General features: G+C 32.3%; 2 protein-coding genes across 2 annotated transcripts in view; both read left to right on the plus strand.

The window, feature by feature from the left end:
- The first annotated feature begins 769 nt into the window (after nucleotides 1–769).
- On the plus strand, nucleotides 770–1,883 carry LOC111632070 (sulfotransferase 1C3-like). The gene is made up of 2 exons (XM_023376425.1): nucleotides 770–850; nucleotides 943–1,883. The coding sequence occupies exon 2, from the start codon at nucleotides 945–947 to the stop codon at nucleotides 1,881–1,883; it is 939 nt and encodes a 312-aa protein (XP_023232193.1). The 5' UTR covers nucleotides 770–850; nucleotides 943–944.
- Nucleotides 1,884–9,940: 8,057 nt separating this feature from the next.
- Nucleotides 9,941–19,300, plus strand: part of LOC111632079 (gastrula zinc finger protein XlCGF8.2DB-like) — a 13,765-nt gene continuing 4,405 nt past the window's right edge. The window contains exons 1-2 of the mRNA XM_023376437.1: nucleotides 9,941–9,945; nucleotides 10,756–11,365. Of these exons, the coding sequence (XP_023232205.1) occupies nucleotides 9,941–9,945; nucleotides 10,756–11,365 (615 nt within the window). The remainder of the gene's footprint in view (nucleotides 9,946–10,755; nucleotides 11,366–19,300) is intronic.

Here is a 19,300-nt window from a genome sequence, read left to right on the forward strand (position 1 = left end):
ACCGCGTAATGTATACATTATACGCATTTTTTCTTACTTTATAAACAAGCTTTAAATCACTCATTTAGTCGCCATCGCCACTCCATCGGGCAGCTTCGCCACCGATTTCGGGGAAACTTGCCAACATATTATATTCAAAGCCCCTCTTTCTTAACTTCGTGTTGTGTTCACTTGACAAGCCCAGAGTAAGATTACACTCTACTGAGGGGTCCTTAGGCGCGAGGACCAATTGGAAGCAATCCGTCCAATCGGCTTAAGGCCAGCCTGTCATTATATAAAATTCCATCAGAAAGCTATTTTATTTATTTTTCTATAAGTTGATTCTTAATTTTCCATTTTATTCTGTTTAAGATACATTCTACATATCCAGAATCATTTTCCATTTTCGCGTTAGACAGGTTTCCAGCTTACAGTACAATTTAACGAAGAATATCGCTCCATTCTAAATAATCTTTCTCGTTTATTCGGGTTTCGTTTTAGACAGGATTTTACTGTATAGATAATTACAGTAGCAGTAAAAACATGTGTAAAACGGAACCTGAAAAAACGGAAAATAATATACTGTATATAATATACATTATATACATATACTACATTCAAATATATTTATATATATATAAACACGATAAACGAATCCATAAGAAGCGAAAGGTTGTGCGCTACTTAATCAAACTTCATTTATCAATTTTATTATATATTATTATATAACTTTCGACCAATGATGAGAATGGACATTATCTAATCTTGCGATGATTTCTACACTTCGTTAATGACGTCTATTTCTAATGTTTAACACTCAGTTAAACTTTCTATTTGTGAACGTTGGATATAACTGGCATGTGAGAAAGCAGTAAGTACAATACTTCATATTAAACGTACTAAGTAATTACTGTACTCAATTTTAATACTCGTTTAATATAATATGCTATAACTAACTTATAGTAATGGAGAAGATGAAAATGTATAAGGAAGTGGGTGGAGTGCGTATGCCGCTGCATTACTTGGAAGAATCTGTTTTATCTGGAATGAATTATATAGCGAAACCTGGAGATTTATTTCTCGTTAGTTATCCGAAATGTGGAACAACTTGGATGCATCATATAGTCAACTTAATCCTTCGTAAAGGTCAACCATCAGAGGATCCGTTAGATTTCCTGTTAGGTTGTCCGTTTATAGAAATGATGGGAAGAGAATACATAGAAATGACTAAACCGAAAGCCATGAAAACACACTTACCATTTCTTGCTACTCATTTTTCTCCAGATTCTAAATATATTTACATTACCAGAAACCCTAGAGATTGTTGTGTTTCGTTTTATCATTACATAAAATTCCATCCACTTCCTACAGTCGAATTAAGTTTTCAAGAATTTTTTGAAGCATTTCTCGATGGTAATATACCATACGGCGATTATTTCGATCATCTTCTCGGATGGTACGAACATAAAAATGACGACAACGTTCATTTTGTAACATACGAAGATCTCAAGAAAGATATTAAACGAGAAATATTGAAAATAGCCAAATTTATGGGAGAAGAATACGAAGAAAGTATTTTGAGTGATCCAACAATATTAGAAAATATTGTTTATTACAGTAGTTTCGATTATATGAAGGAGAACAGCAAAAAGAACGTTGATGTGTTTTTTCAAAAAGACAAAACGTGGCTTGAAAACAAAAATATACCTCCAGTGATGAGAAAAGTTGTACAAAATTTAAATAAAACAGGAAAAGATACAGAAAGCGGGATCCTGGTTAGAAAAGGAATTGTTGGCGATTGGAAAAATCACTTTAACGAAGAACAAGTACGATTGTTAAATGAAAAAATTGTGGAAAGAACAAAAGACAGTGACGTCATGAATTTGTGGAAAGACATTTTTTGAAAATAATTAAATATGTAATTTTAAGACATTTATTGAAGTTATAAAATAAATTCCGAAATTCTATTAAAAAGTTTATTCTCCATTAATAATAATAATGTTATATAATTACAGACTTTTCAAAAGAACTTTTTCTTACAACATAAATTTGCTACTCGCTATAAATTGTAACAATTATTCGTGGTAATGATAATAATGTTTACCTAATACATTATAAAAAAATACGAATTTAGATATTAATTTAAATCAATATTATCACATTAACAAATAGAATTTATCAAAGGTTAGGCTTTTATATCGCATCTAAAACAATGATTAATTGGCAACATTCATATTCATTGTTTAATCTTTTATTACTTTGTTTGAAATTACTGATTATAGTTTTGAATTTTAAAATTTATAATGCTCTTTATTGCATAAAAATAATAAAGAATTTGTAAAGAGCAAAACTTATAAATGCATTTATTTAAACATTTTCCTATTATATTAAAATGCTTACCTACAACTCAGACTAATTTCAAATAGTGATGGGACAATACCGAAAATTTTCCCGACTCCAATTCTTTTAAATACTTTCAAAAGTTTATTTTAGTTTAGAAAAATAAATGAATTACATCAAAAACACGGTACATTCATTAATTAATAAATATTAAGCTTAAGAACGATTCTGGATTTTCCGATCGTTTTCCATTCTTTCGAAAGTAACGTGAGAATTCTCAATTTACATGTGGATAAGCACGCTTTTATTGTGTACTATAAATTTGTAATTTTGTTACGGATAAAGTTAAAATATTGCAACAATACCTTCCAAGTAGTTACAGCTAATTCCCTTTTACTCGACGAACTATCCTATCGTGTCGTGGAGGGTCGCCATTTTTGGAAACTGCTTCGTTGGCCCACGACATGACCGCGAGAGGAGATGCATATCTTTAACGCTTCTTGCAATGGGCATGTCTTGTAAATGATTAAATTCCATCGTATTTAATACTTAGTGAGGTTTGTCAAATAATGCAATTAGCCGAACAAATATTAACGTCACGACTTTATACTGTTTAATTAAAACATAATAGTATTTTTTGTCGAATGATAGAACTGTTTTTTATAGGGTCTCTTAAAACTGTGGCTGAAAACTTTAGAGCATTACAGTTATTTACTAGAAATTCCATACAGGTGTTAGTTTCTATATACTTTATTAGTATTGGAAATTCATTTTGGACTTAGCACCTCACCAGTCCAAACAACAAGCATAGATAAATAATTTTCTATAATGTTATATAATTTATTTTTCATTTACATAATATTTTGAAAGTTATAAGACATTTAAACTGTGCCTATAAGTGGAATTTCTATCTGGTGTATATTCATAACATGATGATCTTGCTCTCAACCAAGGTATTAAAAATACAATTGATTAAAAAGTTGAAAAATTGTTGTTTCTTAGCTGTGCACAGACTAACAAATCTTACAAAATTAAATTTTTCTTTAAATAAACAATTTAAAGATCAATTTAAATCCAAAAGACCCATTAAAATCTTGTCCACTTGCAGACATTAAAAATTGTAATTGTAAGAATTTTTCTAAGTTATACAGTACATATTATGACTTAAGACTTGGCGACAAAACCGGCTAGATCTGGCACTTTTTGGCCTATGTAAACCCTTATGCCACCAACTCCAACCAACCTAGACAAATTCTTAAATTATTTATATACATATACAAAATCAAACTTCTCGATTAATTGTACAGATGAATTTGTAGGTAAATTAAAACATTTACATTTCAACACTGTAAATAGAATAGCTTTTATAAAATAAGGCTCTTCTACGACCAATAACCGGAGCGAAGTACAGTACGATTGTCTTGAATAACAAACATTTTCATAACCGCTTCTGAGTTCGTCCTCAAGTTTTCTCAATTCTTCTAATAGCTTCTGTGGATGCATTATTGATGGATACATACCATTCTAGAAACATTACACAAAAATAAGTGCCCAGATTGGTTAAAAATCTTAATACAAATATAAACAATTACTTTTTTCTGTTAGTTAGTAGGTTGTTTCCTTTAAAATGAAAACAGACGACAGGAGTCTGGTTGTTCGAAACAGAGCTTTGATCTAACAATGCTTTATATCCTACAATTTTACATCTTGTCTCCACCAACATGAGGGTGAAAAGTGCGCACGTAGGAGTTTTTATTTTTGTTTCGCAATCCCTCAATTTTTTGACTGCCACGACCCCCTTTACACCTCTCTAGTTAATAAAAAGATGGTGAGAAACACATCACCGGTGTTTTGGTTCGTTGGTTGGTTAGGGTTTATTGGCACAAGCGCCACATAGGCCAAGCTGTGCCATGTCAAATGGTATAATTGTATAATCTAATAAATAAATAAAATTAATATATAATGTAAAACAAAAAAAAATTAAAAAATGACAAAAAAACAAATAACGAAAACATATAACAGTACAAATGTATATAATAAGATGTATATATAAATAAATAATAAATAATTAAATCTGTTTATAAATATTTGTAAGCATGACACAATGTTGAGTTAACAGAAACAGAAGGGAGGGAACAGAAAGAGATTGTTTTAGTTTACAGTAGAGTTTCATAGGATGGGATGGTCCACAAATTGTAAGTGGGAGAGGATGCGTTAGAAAGGCATCACCTTGAGAAGGGGTTTCTGTTCCTTCTGTTTCTGTTAACTCAACATTGTGTCATGCTTACTCGGATGTTTTTTCCAACACTATGTCATGGTTGCTGTAAGTTCAAAAAATTTTGTACATCTATGTTAATTGTTCCCCTTTTGTAAATCTGTTTCCAATTTAATCATTATTGTAGCTTATGCCTGTTAAGCAATAATCATCATCCATATTTTTTCTAATGTCACAATTCCTGCATTTCTCATAATCCATGCAAGTTTCCTAATGTTCTTTTACAATTTTGTAACATTATAGTAAATTTTTTACTAACTTATATACATTATGCTGATTTTCTCTGTATAGTTGTAACATAAGAGTTAAAAAGGGATATAATTATCCGAAATGCATACTCAAATAAATAAAAAGTCTTTCTAAAGTTTCTCCTTCGTTTCATTGATGGTGTAATAAGTCTAGCGGAAAAGAAAAGCCATCTTAGCGCTCGTATATTTGAACACAAGACTAAACAAGAAGCATATCGAATAATGTTTACTCTACTATCAACTTTACCTGGAAAAAAGAAAATGGGGGAAAAATTGTGTTTTTAGATCTAAACATCTCCAAGTCCCAGGGAGGTATAATATACTCCATGTTCCATAAATTTAACAACATGCCCTCTTTAATCCCTGCAACAGCTTACCATCTGCAGCACTACATCAATGCAGCTAAAGACCCTTTAATTAGAAGGGCCTTTCTGTTAACTTCCACACAAACCATTTACTGCTGAGTGAACTTACTGCCATTCACTCAGCAGTAAATGCAACGGGTTATACTAATTCCAAATATAAGTATATCTTGAACAACGTTAAAAGATCTTTTTCCCGCCATCACATTACGCATTCCAAAAGAATGCGCAATTGTCTGTCCCACATTACCGTTCTGTGGCCGCATCACTGCCCACATTTGCCATATTTTTAGACAACACACACTATTTCTTCTGGTCACTCCACGACCAAATCTCAGGAAACTGCTATGACAGGGATGCTACTTCCATATTTAAGAAGTCTGGGATTTACTCTATCCCATTGGAAAACACAACATCTGGTATTCACACCCACTACATAGGAGTGACAACCAGAATGTTATCTTGCCACATCTCCAAACACTAACATTCCATCAGGACAGGCAGGTGTGACACTGAAACTATCCTAACTTCATGTCTTTCTGCCCAGAACTTGTTTCCACCATTTCCCTCACCAAATAAAAAATAATAATAAATCACAGTATCTCTTTTTGGTTAAAATAATTTCCTTTAAATAAGGAAAAGAATTGTACAAATTAATCAAATTGACATGCAACATGAAAATAATAATAGACCATGCAGCCAAAAAATAGTTACTTCATATTATGATTTTGTTAAGTAACATGAAACATCATGTGTTCTGTACTAACAACATTCGACAATGTCAAATGTCGTCAGATATATATATTTGTCTTGTCCCATGTTCTAACAAAGATATTTTCAGGGGAAAATGTGTATGAATTAGAATTTCAAACAGACTTCACTTACCATTAAATCAGCAGCAGGATTAGTCAGTCAATCGATTTTAGACAGTCAAATTTTATTCTTTAAATTAGTAATTTATTCACTAATTTACAGAATAAAGTTTGACCAACCAGCTCCAATTCCAACACAAGTGGTCTTTAGTTCCATAATTTAATTAAACCAAGTTTATCCTAATCCTGACAATTTTAAAAAGTGATAAAAAGTTCCTATCACATCGTAGTGATTTTGAATTTTAAAAACTGATCTTGATTTACAAAGCTATACTTATACATTGTCAGAGTTAAGCAAATCTCACTTTATATAACAATTTATTATAATGTATGTATTTTAAAATATTGTACTAAATAGACTACAGAAATGTCTTTCCAGTAACCCGATATTTCAACAAAAATAGGAGCATTTTTGACCTCCTCCCGAGGTCTGCATCATATTTAACAATACAAAAAGTGTATAATAGAATACCGTATTTATTCACATATAAGACGACCTCACAATAGAACAAGGTACGAGTTTAAAGATCAAAATAAGGAGAAATTAGAATTGTATTAATAAATCTAATTTATTTCATTTAATCACAAGTAAAATATCAAATGAACGTAAATGCACACATTGTCTTGCAAAAATTACTGGCATTTTAAACTTTAAGGAAAAATCCTGTAAAATCGACAACGTAATTTGTTCACATAAAGCTGGACAACAGAGAACCTTTATTGCCAATTCTTAACAGGCGAATCCACTCTCCGTCGATTACACTTATGAGTTTTTCCAAATAATCATCTGTTTTCATGTGGGAATGGATTAAAACTTATATAGGTTTCCTGTGTGATTTTGGAATTTCAAATTGGAATTCAATTCAAAAGCTTTGCTTTTCCTATTGCTATTCATCTTTGCTCCTGACAATATACAAGAACGGTTCAAACGACCCAGATAAAATACTTCTGTTTTTAAATACAAGAGGGTAAGCATCCTGTTAAAAAAATGCAAATACATGGTTCACGAAAATTATTTATTTGCAAAAATGCAAAGAATCTTTCGCTCGCGTGTATAGGACGACCTAGGAATTTGAAGCTGTGATAAATAAATAAAAACCTCATCTTATATGCAAGTAAATACGGTATTTCAAAAAGACTGTTATGCCAGAGATCGAATATATATGTATTTTCTTTCGTTCTTATTAAATTTGTTATTTGTTAGAAACTATGGAATCCGAGTGAGTCACTTCCTCGTATCTCTCCTCACCTCTGCTCCGAAGCCGACCGCTCGCGTGACGTAAAGTCGCGATTTCCGAGTCCTTAGAGACTCGGTGGTGTCACATCGTGGTGTCAAAGAGACACTGACCCTACGGTCACAGTGGTGTCAGAAGTGGGATGAAAAATTTAGAAACGACCCTAGACAACTCCAAATAATATGGAGACAAGAAGTGAAGGTCGGGCGCGAGGAGAGATAGCGGGAGGTGCACGAGCAGAACCCGCAGGAGGCGCCGCGTTAGGCGGAGTAGGGGGCATGATTACATTAATACCTTCCTTTGCGAGGGACACAGAGGGCCTTAAGGCCACCGATTTTTTTGAGTCTTTAGACGAAATCGCAAAATTAACGAGTTGGAGTAAAGCACAATGTTTAGGAATCGCAAAATTAAAATTAACAGGGATAGCCCGAAAGTTTGCATGGAAAGAAGCAAAGATAAAGGAGGTGGTGACTTATGATGAATTTAAGAAACTCATAGAAACTCAAGAGATTTGATAGGGAGCCAATTTCTTTACGTTTACAAAAGTTTCATGCCTGTGTCCAAGGGCGAGATGAGGACGTACAAACCTATGCTGTGCAATTACAAACCCTGGTAAGGAATACGATGGTAGGACGAACTAGCAGGGATGCGCAGGAAAGGGAAGTTATTAAAAGATGTCAACAAAAAGAGAGGGACGAAAGATTGCTGGTGCAATTCCTCAGCGGCCAAAATGAGAGCATAAAGAGACAGGTAATGTCGCGAGATCCGGAGACATTCGATAAGGAGGTGCAAGCAGCCATCAGTGAAGAAACTATAGAACAATTAATGGCGAAATCACGAGCGATAGTCAGAAATATAAATAATCCTATCAATCCGAAAAAGGATCCTAGCGAAACACGTCATAAGCAATTGGGAGAAACCTTAGCAGAAATTCAAGAGCAATTGAGACGATTAGGCACCCAAACACATAGTCGAGGTGATCCTAGACTCAGACCACCGCCATGTTGACATTCTCGAAAATATTCAGAACCACGAAGACAAAGCTATATCGATAGAACTATAGATCAAACAATCTGGCAAATACAAGAGCAATTACATGAGTTACGACGGCAGGAAAGTCAAACCGAATTCCCCATGCATAGAGGCAATAATGCTAATAACAGATATAGTGACCCATTCGACGACTCAAGAAACAAAATAGGCGGCGTGCGAAACCAACCTTACAATTCTCGACACAGACCAAGACGATATGAGGCAAGACACGATTTAGGCGACTCAAGAATTAACTGGCAACCCGGACGACTCCATCACAACCCCAGACACGGCAATATGAGAGAATAGTCAACAGAAACCGGCGAAATTTTAGAGGCGATTATAGGCATGAGAGAAAAAATACACCCAGGATTAGAATATCTAGATTCAGTGATGCAGCAACTCATGGTAATTTCAGAGCGCATGACGCGAAGCCTACGTTATATTGTTTCATTTATAACATAGCAACCGGATTAGCCATAGATACAGGATCCAAGGGGACGCTGTTGTCGAAATCACTGGCGCACCGATTAGGCGCCTTCAAAAGGAAAAATAACAGGAGCGAGATATCTTTCCGAAGCGTCACCGGACACCGAATCAACACGTATGGTGAAACCAATTTCCTATTTCAAATAGGACTCTTGCAATTTTCGTACCCATGTTGCATTGTAGACGATAAAATTATGCAACCATTTGACGGATAAATAGGAAGAGACATAATAAAAGACAAGGGGTTAGAAATAAACTTAGCGACAGAAACAATAAAACTCCCCGATGGAAGAGTTGTAAGCTTCCAAGACCATGCCACATTAAAAGGGACAACGAGACGAATCCAACCGAAAAAGACCCGAACCAATAAAGAAATCATTGTCAGAGTAGTCCGCATAGAGAAAAACTTCACAAACAACCAAAAGGCAACAAGAGAGAAAAACTTAATAGATCGCCCTCGGAAGCGAATCGTAGAAAAACTATCAACTCCGAAAACTCAAAGGTACACAGAGAGAAACAGCTTCATTCGTGTAACACGAACTTCGATTGCTTCTAAATCTTTTCAATGAAAATATATTTCGTATACGCTTCGGATGAAATTGTTTTCATCGGGAATTTCTTTATTGTATAAAGTGAAAAAGGAAATAGAAAAAGATAAAGAGTAATCACCAATGCAGGCTAAATTTCCCAGTTATCAGAGAAAGCGGATACACTATAATCAATAACCGAAATACCGAAATGACATGAATAATTAAACATTGAAAGATAATAACAGATAATAAATGTCGATGGACGTTTCGATTAGCAATAAATAATTACGCGTATTGGGTAGTAATAATTATTCAATTGGGAATATGCGATATACACTCGAGATTAAATTATGTTGGAGGAAATTACGTAACCTTAGCGAGTGATATCGATGTTTCTTAACTTTTCCATTTTGAATGTCAGGTGGAGCCACAAGCTTTTTTTAAAATTTGTAACCGCCAATTTGATTAAATTTCGAAAGGATTCGGGGTTTGTGCGTTATAAAAAGGAATAAATGCAGTCTTTTTTAATTAAGAAAGGAAGGAGATTTGTTGCAAGGAAGAGAAATGCCAACAACGATATGAGGTGAGATGAACGTTTCAATTGGAATCTCCGAGTAAATACTTAAACAGATTAAATAATTAGAATATTTTTAAAATTTAATTCGATAAAGCACTTAAAATATAAATGGGTTTGGTGAAATTAATTAATATTTTTTTATATTTAAAACGGGATACAATTTTTTTTATTCCCGTAGCACGTCGAAGAACTCGACTGAAAGGTTTTGAATCACTTCTGTGTCTCGTTAGACGTAAATTCACTTTCCACTCAAACAAGGCGCATTACTTCTCTTTAATGAGAAGGAAAATACTCGGAGGAGTGTATCACTTTATGCATCATTAACATATGTGGTTTATTTCTTAGATTTTCCAGTTCAGGGGAGACCCTTAAGTAACCCGAAAGGTCGTATGTATATTTAAAATTTATATGCCTAATAATATAAAAGTCTGTCACATTTCTTTTAACTAACAAATCAATAATAAAAATTAAAGTTTTATTATACAATGTTTGATATTTTTCTTCTAACATATACTTAGAAGGAGTTCAACATTTCCACCGAAGAATTAAGGATAAAATCTGAAAGCTTCGAAGAAAGAAGTGAACATTTACTACTGAGAAAATGGATTTAAAGATCGGAAAGACTTTCTTTGTGATAAATTTATCGAGAAAAATGTTTTTGTAAATAAACCTTGAATAAATTTTGTCGGGATCGAAAGAAACGAAGAAATTGTTATAAACGGTTCTTTTCTGTATTTTACGATGAATGAGTGTTTCGAAATTGGATTTATTTTAGATTAAATATAGATTTATTTTTAAGATATAGCCAATAAGTAGAAAATATTTTCTGCATTTGTGGTTCTATTTCTTGATTTATGTTCGATGTTTAAATTCAGATTTAACATCGTTTGACTTTTCTATAGGTTTTGTGCATGAAAACGCAAAGAAATTTCGCTGTGAAGATTGTGGAAAAGCATTCCGTTTCAAGTGCATATTAGAACGTCATCGCAGGGTTCACACGGGAGAAAAGCCATTTCCTTGTCAGTTCTGCGCTCGAAGATTCAGTCGTAAGCACAGTTTACGAGAGCACGTTAGGATTCATTCTGGAGAGAAACCTTTTACTTGCGACCATTGCAAACAGAGCTTCACACAAAGACCACATCTAGTAAATCATCTTCGCATTCACACAGGAGAAAAGCCATTCCATTGTCAGTTCTGCGCGCGAAGATTCAGTGACAAGTCTAATTTACGACAGCACGTTAGGATTCATTCTGTAGAGAAACCTTTTACCTGCGACCATTGCAAATGCAGCTTTACACAACGCCATCATCTAGTAAATCATCTTCGCATTCATACAGGAGAAAAGCCATTTGCTTGTGATCACTGCAAACGGAAATTTTCAAGGAAAGATAATTTAATACGTCATCTTCGCATTCACACAGGGCAAAAGACTTGAAACTTAAGCCGAATTTTCAACACAATTTATCAGAGGAAACACCTTTCGAATAAATATTCGTATAGCCCATTTTCGAATTTTAAATTGTTTAGAATTGTTCTATTATTCATTTTATTGAACGTTTCAAAACGTGTAATCTGATTTAAATATTCGTTCTATGTAATTTATATAGTTATGAAAATAAAATGTTTTCCAATTGTAAGATTGAGTTTTCTTATTGTAATTAAGAAATAAAGAAGCTTCGTTACAAGAAAATNGTTCTATGTAATTTATATAGTTATGAAAATAAAATGTTTTCCAATTGTAAGATTGAGTTTTCTTATTGTAATTAAGAAATAAAGAAGCTTCGTTACAAGAAAATAAAATGATGACAGTCATATTTGAATAGCAAATGACTGAAGTTTTGATTTACGTTTTGAATCGTTGAATGCAACGTAATTTGGAAAATACTCGGAGGTTGACATCACACATTATTGTTTGTTTAGTAAAAGGAAAGACCTGTGTGTATGGGCACGCAACAAAAGACATTACAATCATAAATATTAATTCCAACAAAATAAAATAATGTTCATAATACAGCGCATAGTAATAAGCATGTTAATTAACACATATTACTGTATTTCTTGTTTTGCACGTATATATTACAAAGTATGAAAAAAAGCAGAAAAAAGTAATCTGCCACACAACATTTGTATTTATCGCGTAATGCACACGTTATCTTAAAATTTAAGTACGATGAGACTAGAATTAAAACTGAAAGTACTGTTTTTTTTACGATTTTTTCAAAATAAATTTACAAATGAAATCAAAGAGAATTTCGATAAGAAAATTCTCACATCCACAAATTGCATTTGTCAAAGAAATTTCCTAATCGACAATCGCACTTAAATGGCTTTAAGCCCGTGTGAAAGCGAAGATGCTACAGTTGATATTCCCTCAGTGTTAAGCTTCGTTTGCAAAGGTGAAAGTTTTCCGGAATGAATCTTCAAGTGTTTTCGTAGATTGGAAAATTGAATGATTTCCCACATAACTGGTAAGAGAACGGCTTTTCTCCTATACGAATCCTATTACGACATTGTAAGTATGACGAATTCCTCAAGAATATATAATTTAATGACTTTTATTACATTTATAAAATTAATTCCGAAATTCTATTACAAAGCTTATACCATTAATAGTAATAATGTTATACAATTACAGAAGATTTTTCAAATCAACTTTCAATATAAAATTGCTACTCGCTATAAATTGTAACTATATTTCATTGAAATTATATCTTATGTAATTTCGAAAGAAAATGTACATATTTTTATACACTAAATATTGTAAATAAATAATGAAAATTTTTGAATTGAAATGTTCTAAAATATTGATATTTTGTTAATTTACAGAATATTCTTGCATCTAAAATGCACTGATTATAATTATAATATACCAGTTCAACTTTATTTTATTTCTTATAATTATTCGTGGTAAACGTAATAACGTTTATCTATAGATTATTAAAATATATATATAAATTTAAATATTAATTTCATTAATTAATATTATCAAAAAGAATTTATCAAAGGTTAGGTTTTTACTTCGTATGTGTAACAATGGGTTAATTCTTTACGTTCATATACAACGGATGATCGGTTAGCAGAAACTGTCTACTATTTAAGCAATTACACACGTGGAGAAAACCCAGTAAACTTCACGTGGCCAGCTCGTACTAGTGAGGCGCGAACCCACGACCGAACTCCCAGTGTTTAGAGTACTGAAGACTGGTTGGCCGCCTGTGGGCGAACGGGAGAGACGAAGGTTAAATCAAAAGATACACTTTTTTACGCTTCTCGCAATGGGCATATGTTGTAAATGATTAAATTCCATCGTATTTAATTCTAAGTGGGTTTGTCAAATGATGCAACGAAGCGAACATATATCAACGTTAACCGACCTTTGAATTCATTTCTATAAAAGAAAATAAACAAGTAACGAGTTGCTTAACTTTTCCGGGCACGTTTGCTGGCGCCATCTGTTATCATACTTTATTTTTAATAGTTTTGTATTTTTAACTATTATAAAATGTCAAAAAGCTTAATTTTGAGGGTAGAAACGAATTTAATAGGAAGAAAAGTATTTTTTATCATTTTTAGAAATTGGACTAATTAACGAAGAAAGCCATTGATTTGAAACAAAGCTTGATTGAGTAAATGGAGTAAAAAGTTTACTGAGAATTTAATGTAATTTATTATACCTGTTTGTTTTATATTCGGTACAAAGGATGTATAGTTGTACTAATAAATACATCATATACATAATAGCTCATTTTAAAGATTAGTTTTTAATAATAATTGTAAAATATAGAAAACCATACAAAATGATAACATAATTATTAAATTATTTTCGTGTAAATTTAATACAATTCGTCAATAATATTACTCAGATTATCTCACAGATAACCTTGTAATGTGAATTATTTATTAAACGTTATATTAAAATTTATTATATAGCCTTTAAAGGTTTTTATTATAATATTTTTATAAAATATCTTTCCATAAATTCATTACGTCGCTATTTTTCGTTTTTTCGGCAATTTTTTCGTCCAGTAGCTTTATTTGCTTTTCATTGAAATGATTTTTCCAGTCTCCTANGTTTTAAATTCGAATTTGTTATTGCGTATTGGTTCGATTATAGAACGATTGTAAACGTTTCAGAAAATTGATCAAATTGAAAATAGTTCGTTTGATTTTCGGCAATTCTCTTCAGCGGTAGGTGTTATATAACAATTACTATGGTTATTGAAATATTGGATGTAAATGGGGTTTGCTTGCAAAACCTCCGCTGACGAAGTCGCGGGTAACAGCTAGTAATGTTATATAATTACAGAAGATTTTTCAAAAGAACTTTTTCTTACAATATAAAATCGCTACTCGCTGTAAATTGTAACTATATTTTTCGAAATTATATCTTAGTTAATTTTGAAATAAAATGTGCATAATTATTGATAAAAATTTAATTAAAAGTATAAAAATTTAATTTGTTTGACTCTGATGAAACCGTGTTGTAGTGTTGTAGATGACACAAACTGAATAAAGTGGTGAATAATCTGCCAAGTGTTGAATAATGTCACCGTAGTGTGTCTGTAAAAACATTTAAAATTTATTTCATTCAATGTTTTAATGTATAAGACAATTTAAGAATTGAAAAAAGTAGCATTAACACATTCGTAGACATTTTTAAATTGAATTGTTATAAAATATTGATATTTATTTAATTTACAGAATATTCTGGCATTTAAAATGCATTGATTATAATTATAATATACCAGATAAACTTTATTGTATTTCTGATAATTATTCGTGGTAAACGCGATAATGTTTATGTATAGATTATTAAAATATATATATAAATTTAAATATTAATTTCATCAATATTACCAAATAGAATTTATCAAACGTTAGGCTTTTATTTCGTATGTGTAACAATGGGTAACAATGTTCATATACAATGGGTGATCGGTTAGGGGAAACTGAATACTATTTAGGATTACACGCGTGGAGAAAACCCGGATAATTCCACGTGGCCAGCTCGTACTAGTGAGGAGCGAAACCACGACCGAACTCCCAGTGTTTAGAGTAACGAAGACCGCTTGGCCATTGGTGGACAAAGGTATATCAGAAGATTCACTTTTTTACGCTTCTCGCAATGAACATATCTTGTAAATAATTGAACTTCATCGTATTTAATGCTAAGTGGGTTTGTCAGATGATGCAACGAACCAACATATATCAACGTTAACCGACCTTTGAATTCATTTCTATAAAAGAAAATAAACAAGTAACGAGTTGCTTACCTTTTCCGGCCACATTTGCTGGAGCCATCTGTTATCATACTTTATTTTTAATAGTTTTATATTTTTAACAATTATAAAATGTCAAAAAGCTTAATTTTGAGGGTAGAAACGGGTTTATATGTAATACGACGAAAAGTATTTTTTATCATTTTTAGAAATTGGACTAATTAACGAAGAAAGCCATTGATTTGAAACAAAGCTTGATTGAGTAAATGGAGTAAAAAGTTTACTGAGAATTTAATGTAATTTATTATACCTGTTTGTTTTATATTCGGTACGAAGGATGTATAATTGTACTAATAAATACATCATATACATAATAGCTCATTTAAAATATTAGCTTTTAATATTAATTGTAAAATATACAGAACCATACAAAATGATAACATAATTATTAAATTATTTTCGTATAAATTTAATACAATTCGTCGATAATATTACTCAGATGATTTCACAAATAACCTTTTAATGTGAATTATTTATTATACGTTTTATGAAAATTTATTATATATCCTTTAAAGGTTTTTATTATAATATTTTTAAAAATATCTTTCCATAAATTCATTACGTCGCTATTTTTTGTTTTTTCGGCAATTCTTTCGTCCAGTATCTTTATTTTCAGAATAAACACAAAGTAAATTTATAAAATAATAGAAATCTTAAAAAATAACTTTAAAAGTGTCCAACATATTAATAATAATACAATCGTTAAATGTGCTTTAACTCTTCGATATCCGCAGTGCGAGCCTATTGAATCTAATAACGAAAGTAGCCAATTAGATATCCGATGGTATTGTACAGTACATACTACGACACTAGTGACGAAACACTCGTGTCAGACGTCACAAAACTAACACAGCAAAGATACCCTCTTCAAGTTGTTGAAGTGTCCCGTCTATGACAAACTGGAGGAATTCCATTTGTTGCTTGGTCTTCGGATGTGGATCGATCGAAAATTTACTGAATTACGAAAAATAAATGACAACGTATCGAGAAGAGACGTTATAAGACCTTTCCTCCCGTTGATTAGATTTCTAATTGTGAAATCACATTTTATAAAGAAGGCTTGTAACAAATTTCAAAGTGTTTACCTTTCAAGAAGAGAAATTCAATCCATTCAAAAATATCATACTCAGAAAAGTGTAGGAATCCTTCGGGCAACGATATCTGGTGATGTTAAGCGGCGAAATATTCAGGATTATTCTTCGTCAATTGCGTTAAAAAAAGCGAAACCTCGAATGTCAAATAGTAATAAGGTGATGAATGAAAACTTTCGGTTCGCCGCTGACATTTGGATACCGGAAAACTGCGTTGTGAAGAAGATTGAACTGCCAATAACCCATCTTAGTCCCGAAGGAATAGAGGTTCTTGTCGGTGTGAAGTCGACATATAATCAAGACTTTTTATACGAAAGAAGCGTTTGCGATGAAAAAGGATATGTACATTTAGAAAAGTTGAAACTTTTGCCGAAGTGCAGCTTTCATATATTTTCAGTTAAGGTTCCTAAAGAAGAAATTGAGTCGTCTTTTATCACGGTTAATAAACGTACACTCGAATACGTGCCGATTTACTAATTTTGCGATAAAGCTACAAGACTCGAAGATGGATTTGGATATTTCACGTATGTTATTTAACACGAGGAATGTTTCCTTTGCTTTCCAGAAAGTTTGTAAAATGACTTCATTGGATTTTAAAGAATATTACAAATTTTATTTTCGTTGACTTTTAATAAGTTGATTTAAAACATCGATGATTAAGCAGTTTGAAGTAAAGAATTAAATATTTATTTTATTCGCATTAAGACAGAAATGGAAGTGAAAGATTTGAAGATAATTATCACGTAAATTAATGGGAAGCGAAAGTTAAATTATTAAGAAAAGAATGGAATTTTAATCACTATTTTGACTGTTTTGCCGGCTCCACGGGCAATAAACAACTAGCAACTGTCCATATACACGTACTGTACATCAGTCTTTCTCTGACAAGGGATAACACGAAAATATCATATGCTCCGCTCTGCAAAGTGTGCGATTACTGGAGGTGTCAGACTGGCGAGTTCGACATGTTCAGTAATCCCATACAGAGTATGTATTTACGCATACAGCCTAGAGACACTGCAATATATGTAAATATATGTTGTGAAATATTAGCTACACCGCTTAATTTACACTGTAATTTGTTAATGGTTAGGTCACCTATTTATTCAAATTTTCAGAAAGAATACAAAAAAGTGATTTATTCTGTTTTGAGCCTGGTAATTTCAGATGGCTTAAGATTTAATTTTTCAGAATTTTCTGGCTTATTATTTATCAAAAACTGGAATCAGGAAAAACAATTTTTTTGCCATAAAGAATTAATTATTAATCTTTAGTCCTTTCTATTTTACAAGAAACGTGGTCTATAAGCACATGTTCACGACACTAATGTGTTCCATGGATTTACCATGTTGGTTTCTTAGTTTTAATATCATGGTGTAGTTTCTTCCTATGTACAGTACGTGCAGTAAGCTGAACGATCCTTCGAGAGAATGCAATGAAATTCTTTTTATAATTTCAAACACAGTAATCACTAAATGAGAAAAATACGCTGAAATATAATTAAAAGCCTTCACTAAATAGATTTTAAAATAAAAAGCTATGTCAATGGTACATACGATACAGTACAACGATACAGTACAACGTTAAATTTTATTTAGTTTTGAATTGCAAAATTACAGAAAATTAGAGATACTTTTTAAAATAAGAATATATTTAATTTTCAATACTCACGCGCATTTTTTCATTACTTTCATTCATTCTTCAAAAGTGTTTGCAAGAGGTAATAAGAAAGTTTTTAAATGGGGGAAGTTATTCATATAAACTAAATTTAATTATTTATATAAAGTTTAAGTTATTTCTATTCTTTTATTTTATAATATACTTGATTATACTTGAAATCTTCTCCCAAAACAGAGCATTTCAGTCGATATATCACTTGACAAGAAGCAAAGAAATGAATTAGTAGGCTTTCTTCTTCTTTATTACCGCAGTAACTGTAAATCATATCGCTCGGACAGGTCGTGATAACCATTGTAGTGCTTTGCCACTAATCTTTTGTTTTTTTCTTTAATCTCGTGCCAGGACTTATCTCGATTGTCGCGTTACCTAGTGATTGTAATTATTTTCTGTTTGTCGCGCACCGGTTCTTTGAATTGTATTTGTTGAGATATTCGGCCAAACTATTCGGCTCGATTAACGCACGTACGAAAATTGCCGCACAAACCGCATTATGGCAAGGATCCTGCTCTCTATTGGACCGCTGTCACTACGCTTCGCCAATCGCGTTAATTCTTGGCAGTTGTAGCGGACAGACAAAAGTGTCATGAAAGTATGTGATAAATGATGATATCAAATGTGGATGAAATGACCTACACGTGTAAATAACGGAAAAAGAACAGAGAAGGACCGCGAAGTGAAAATGTGAAAATAAATAAGAAATTGAGTCGATAACATAATCGAACAAGTAGAGGCCGCTTATTGGCACGAAATTCGCGGCCGTCAATGTCAAACAATTGTTTTCATAGACTTCGGAAAGCTAAACGCTTGTAATGAAAGTCACTTAGCGTGCACGGGCGAAAGCCCGAGGCCGTTCGGGCTATCAAGCTGTCTCGAATCTGTGAAATCATAACTGTGACTTATATCGACGTCCTATCTGTCTCTTTTCTCCGTTATCACCAGGCTGAGTCACGTAATTGTAAAATGGGAACTCTACCACGAAAAAGTGACGAATCGAAAGTATCGTGAGCGAGTATAATGATGTATGCACAGGCATACATGGATTAGAGCGATAGAGGAAAGAGAAAGGGAAGAGCAAAGACGAGTGCTTAAAAATAAGGATAGGCAGGGTCAGACCCTCGGATGTGCGAGGATTCTCGAACGAATAGGTGTGTACGTGTGCTGATCTTTGTAATTATAAATTGTGAAGACATGTGACTAATATTATTTTTTTTATTTTGTGCATATTACAAGTTATAAATAAATATAAACAAACAACACTAACTCGATAACATTAAATCTAAATACCAAAATGATTAATTTACTGTGTTTTTG

The sequence above is a fragment of the Centruroides sculpturatus genome, unplaced genomic scaffold, assembly GCF_000671375.1.
Source record: "Centruroides sculpturatus isolate CEXI.00-Female unplaced genomic scaffold, Cexi_2.0 scaffold72, whole genome shotgun sequence".
Taxonomy (NCBI): domain Eukaryota; kingdom Metazoa; phylum Arthropoda; class Arachnida; order Scorpiones; family Buthidae; genus Centruroides; species Centruroides sculpturatus.